The sequence below is a fragment of the Zingiber officinale genome, chromosome 3A (genome assembly GCF_018446385.1).
Source record: "Zingiber officinale cultivar Zhangliang chromosome 3A, Zo_v1.1, whole genome shotgun sequence".
NCBI classification, from domain to species: Eukaryota; Viridiplantae; Streptophyta; class Magnoliopsida; order Zingiberales; family Zingiberaceae; genus Zingiber; species Zingiber officinale.
The window spans coordinates 75,237,730-75,242,870 of record NC_055990.1 but is presented as its reverse complement, the minus strand read 5'-3'; the positions used below and the strand labels follow the sequence as shown (position 1 = coordinate 75,242,870).

Here is a 5,141-nt window from a genome sequence, read left to right as displayed (position 1 = left end):
CATTTATCCATATAATAAATTCTGCATCATTAATTACTTATTGAAAGTGTTAAGGAGCCATATAATAAATTATGCATCATTAATTATTTATTAAAAAAGTTAAAGCAGCCATATAATAAATTGTGCATCATTAATTATTTATTGAAAGAGCTAAAGCAGGCATCGATGAATTGCAGTGAAAATATAGAAAGTTTTTTTTCCATCCTAAACTTCCGTTTACTAGAAGGAAGGAAAGAAAAGGAGGTGTGCCGTGGGGGAGTGAAAGGGACAGCGGAGGGGCGGATCCCATCATCCTCTATATTAGAAGCGATGGGAGCTCTTTTCGTCTGCGAAGCGAAGGCGAGGAGAGGGTCAACCGACATTATTTCTTGTATGCCCTTTCTTTCTCCCCTCTCCCTGTGATTCATGAGGCCTCGTTGCGTCCACATGTGACGACTCCGTATCCATCTTCCGCACCATCTTACGCCAGTCGCTGTCAATATCTCCCGTCCCGTCCCGTCCCGTCCCGTCTCCGAGTTGAGCTCGTTGCCAAGAGCATCGACTGGTTCAAGGTCCGATACACAGCGCGCGCGCTCTCTCATTGCCGATTTTACTCGCTTTCTTTCCTTGTGACTGTTCCCTGTTTCAAGCTCTGTGTTCCGTGTTCTTCATCGTATCCTGTTCTTTTAGGTTATTGTTGGGGTGGATATTTCGTTGGATGCCCTAGAAGCTTGATGAGTTCTGGAGGCTTGTTCGGCGGCCGCGGTGGCGGCGGCAGAAACGGCAGTGGAAGCGCTCGGATAGGTATGAATGATCTGCCTCACCGCACCTCCGCCGTCGTATCGCAGCCACTGCTCGATTCATCTTCCATCTACAAGCCAGTGTTCCCTTCCCCTGGCCTCTCACTAGCCCTGGTATAGATTAGCCCGCTGCTGCTTTCGTATTTTGTGCTCGCGGCGCTACGCGACTTTGCTTTGTGTTTGGTGTTTCATTTTGACCAGCAAGCGAACCCGGATAGCCAAGGCGGTGACAGATCGAATTGGACTTGTGTCGCTAGAAATGTTGGTGGGGGCGAGGTAGAGTCGTCGCTGCGTCGGAACAAGGAAGACGAGAATGAGAGCAGGTCGGGCGGAAGCGATAACTTGGGTGGTGTGTCCGGGGATGATTTGGACTTGGAGCAGGAGAATCCCCGCAAGAAGAAGCGATACCATCGCCACACCTCTCAGCAAATACAAGAACTCGAAGCGTAAGCGTCGCCCCGACTTCATCACCAGTGCACTCTTCCAAACTTATTCTGTTTAATTATTAGGGCCTGATCTCTCGATCACGCACGCAGCTTCTTCAAAGAATGCCCTCATCCTGATGAGAAGCAAAGGTCGGATCTCAGCAAGAGGTTGGCATTAGAGACTCGCCAGGTCAAGTTTTGGTTCCAGAATCGTCGAACGCAGATGAAGGTGATTGATTATCGGTGTTTAATTTCTCAAATTTTGTTTTCTTGCCTTATTACAAGCTCGATAAGATCAGTTGCTGGTTTGAGTTAAACAGACTCAAATGGAGCGGCACGAGAACACGACTCTTCGGCAGGAGAACGACAAGCTCCGCGCTGAGAATTTATCGATCAAGGAGGTGATGAGGAACCCCATCTGCAACAACTGCGGAGGCCTGGCAGTGCTGGGCGAAGTGTCGCTCGAGGAGCAGCACTTGCAGGTGGAGAACGCACGGCTCAAGGATGAGCTCGATCACGTCTGCTCCCTCGTCGGTAAGTTCATCGGCAAGCCTCTTTCCTCATCCTCGGCTCCGCCCACTCTCCCCATGCCGAGCTCCACACTGGAGCTCACGGTCGGGTCCAATGATTTCCCCGGTCTGGGCTCCGTCGCCTTCACGACCTTGCCTGATTTCACCGCCGGCCTGTCCAGCCCTCTCGGCTCTGTCATAACTCCTGCGAGGAACGTGGTGGTGGGAGGAGCGGATCGGTCGCATGAGAGGCTCGTGTACTTGGAGCTCGCATTGGCGGCGATGGATGAGCTGGTGAAAATGGCGCAGATGGAGGAGCCTCTTTGGATTCCGGGTTTGGACGGAGGCAGGGAGACGTTGAACTTCGACGAGTACCACCAAAATTTCCCTCGCTGCGTCGGGACCAAGCCCATCGGATTCGCGTCGGAGGCAACGAGGTCTACCTGCGTCGTCGTCATCAATAGCTTAGCACTGGTCGAGACACTCATGGATGCAGTAAGCCCCATCAAATTCGGCCGTCAAATCAAATTGAAAATCATTTAAATTTTGATCTAAAAAACGATTAAAGTGTGCTCTCTTCGTGCGGGATTCGCGAACAGAATCGGTGGCAAGATATGTTCCCTTCAGTGATTGCTAAAGCCACCACCACGGATGTGATCTCAGCAGGAATGGGTGGCAGCAGAACTGGTGCACTACAACTTGTGAGTACATAGCTAGCTTCTGATTCTTGCGCACTTGGTTTATCGAAATCCTTGCTAATTTAGGATTTTACTAGATGTATGCCGAGCTTCAGGTTTTATCACCTCTCGTGCCTGTCCGGCACTGCCATTTCCTTAGGTTCTGCAAGCAACTTGCGAATGGAGCTTGGGCTGTGGTGGATGTCTCCGTCGGTGGAGTTAGAGACGGCTATCCCGGCGACAGAATGGGGAGCTGCAGGCTGCCTTCAGGCGGCGTGGTGAAAGATATGCCCAATGGTTATTCTAAGGTATCACAATCCCTCCCTCGACTCCTCTCCCCCTCCCTCCCTCTTCCATGAGATAGTGGTCTTCGTCCGTGTCTTTTTTTTTTAAACTTCAAGTCAAAGTTCCCATAAATCTAAAATACAATCGGATCTTCTGCAGCCAATTATATCTCAGTCAACGCCGATGTTTTCGTATAAATGTTCAATCGGCTCTGTGTCTGCTTTGAATTAAGCACACGTCCATCCACGCTCATGGCATCCCGTGCCTCTTTGCACTGCACTTTAGATGCTTCTCTTGCTTCTTAAGAACGCCACCCGAGAAATTAACACATCGTTTATTTTGTTTTTTCGTTGGGAAGGCCCAAGCTAAACGCGATTTTCGTTGTTAAATTATTATTACTTGATTTTCCCAAGTTCCTCGTCGCTCGTTCCTAATTTCTGAATCTTTATTCGATCTCGCCCTCCTCGGGCTTTCTATTCGTTGTCCTTTGTACAGCACCCTCGTGAGCCGGTTCTTTAGTTCAAGCTTTGGTAACATATAGAACAACACAAGATGAAATAGTAGCCGTTCTGACGGCCACTGCGACGACAATGTCAAATTCATTGTCATCCGCTCCATTTCGCAACGTGTCTGAGAACCGAATTTTTCACACAATACTGAAACCATTTCACACAATAGTGAAACATTATAACATTTGTTTAACTGGTGGCCAAGTGGTCGGAGCCAGTTCAGGTGAGCAGTAGGTAATCATGTGGAAGAGATGTGTGCATTAAAGTAAAAGTGTCAAATGTTTACTTTCCCGCCGACGGGCAGGGCAAGCGATAACGTGGTTTAGCAATGGCGATCAAACATGTTAATGGATGCAGACACAAACTGACGTGGTATGAGCAGGTCACGTGGGTGGAGCACGCAGAATACGACGAATCAGCGGTGCACCCGCTCTACCGCCCGTCGCTGCGCTCCGGCATGGCGCTGGGGGCGCCCCGTTGGGTCGCCGCCCTGCAGCGCCAGTGTCAGTCGTTGGCTATCCTCACGTCCTCCCTTCCAGCCGACGCCGCCAACAGTAAGTTCCGATTTCCCGAAGTGAGCACGGCGGAGCAAATTGATTGCTGAAATTTGGTGGCATTACGTTTGATGTAGCGATAACGCCGAGCGGGCGGTGTAGCATGGTGAAACTGGCGCAGCGCATGACGGACAACTTCTGCGCGGGGGTGTGCTCCTCTTCGGCACACGAATGGAACAAGCTGCGCGGGGGCGTCCACATCGGTGAGGACGTGCGGGTGATGACCCGGCGGAGCCTGGCGAACCCTGGCGAGCCAACAGGCCTGGTGCTCAGTGCCGCCACCTCGGTCTGGCTCCCTGCCACGCCGCAGCAGGTCTTCGACTTTCTCCGCAACGAGCAGCTGCGGAGCCAGTGGGACATCCTCTCCAACGGCGGCCCAATGCAGGAGATGACCCACATCGCTAAGGGTCCCGACTCCGGCAACGCCGTCTCCCTCCTCAGAGCTAGCGTCAGAATTCAATCGCCCTACCCTTAATTCTCTCTCTTTCATCCAAATTCACTTCCGATACAATTAATTAATTGTCTTCTCTTTCTCTAGGCCATGAGCGCGGATCAAAGTAGCATGCTGATATTGCAGGAGACGTGCACAGACGCGTCGGGGTCGCTGGTGGTGTACGCTCCCGTGGACGTGCCGGCGATGCACTTAGTGATGAGCGGTGGCGACTCCTCCTACGTTACCCTTCTGCCGTCGGGCTTCGCCATCCTGCCCGACGGCAACGTGGGAAAGGCTGTGGGGGGGTCGCTGCTGACGGTGGCGTTCCAGATCCTGGTGAACAGTCTGCAGCCGACGGCGAAGCTGACGGTGGAGTCGGTAGAGACGGTCAACAACCTCATCTCCTGCACCGTGCAAAAGATCAAGGCCGCCCTCAACTGCGATGCCTGATGTGGGGTGTTATGATTCGAGTCAAGAACGAACTGCGCGCAGGACCACAACGACGCTGTCAGTGCAGGTTCGGGTATTGACTCGCTCCGACCAACTCACACAGTCTCACTCCAAATGTATCGAATCGATCTCCTAATGGTAGTTTTTTGTTAATTAATATGACCTATATATTAATCGAGTTTATCGTAGTTAGTTCTTCTTTAGCGGTCATAATTAACAGAAACATCCGAGTGAATTGCTAACTTCCAGTAGCATTACTGAAGAGAAGGAAGGATGGGATTACTGAACAGCTGTGTTATACAGCGTAAAGCAGGCAACTCTTGCGTGGCACGCCATTATACATCACGAGCTCCGTGCCGCATTAAATGCACGGCAGGTCACCAGCTCATGCTACAGAAGCATTTAATGCCCCTCGTAGCTCTTCGATCCACTTTCCCACGATCTGTTGGATATTGAAATTTATTTTAAATTTATATAATTAAGATGCACGGCATGCTCTCGTTTCAGTCCCCGCTGCCTG

At 51.0% G+C, this 5,141-nt stretch overlaps 1 protein-coding gene across 1 annotated transcript; it reads left to right on the top strand.

Moving 5' to 3' along the window:
• The first annotated feature begins 333 nt into the window (after positions 1 to 333).
• Positions 334 to 4,834, top strand: LOC122051999 (homeobox-leucine zipper protein ROC5-like). The gene is made up of 10 exons (XM_042613368.1): positions 334 to 551; positions 670 to 893; positions 981 to 1,225; positions 1,316 to 1,433; positions 1,525 to 2,208; positions 2,313 to 2,414; positions 2,489 to 2,698; positions 3,567 to 3,738; positions 3,816 to 4,186; positions 4,277 to 4,834. Exons 2-10 carry the CDS (start codon positions 714 to 716, stop codon positions 4,619 to 4,621), a joined length of 2,427 nt encoding a protein of 808 aa, XP_042469302.1. The 5' UTR covers positions 334 to 551; positions 670 to 713; the 3' UTR covers positions 4,622 to 4,834.
• Positions 4,835 to 5,141: the final 307 nt, after the last annotated feature.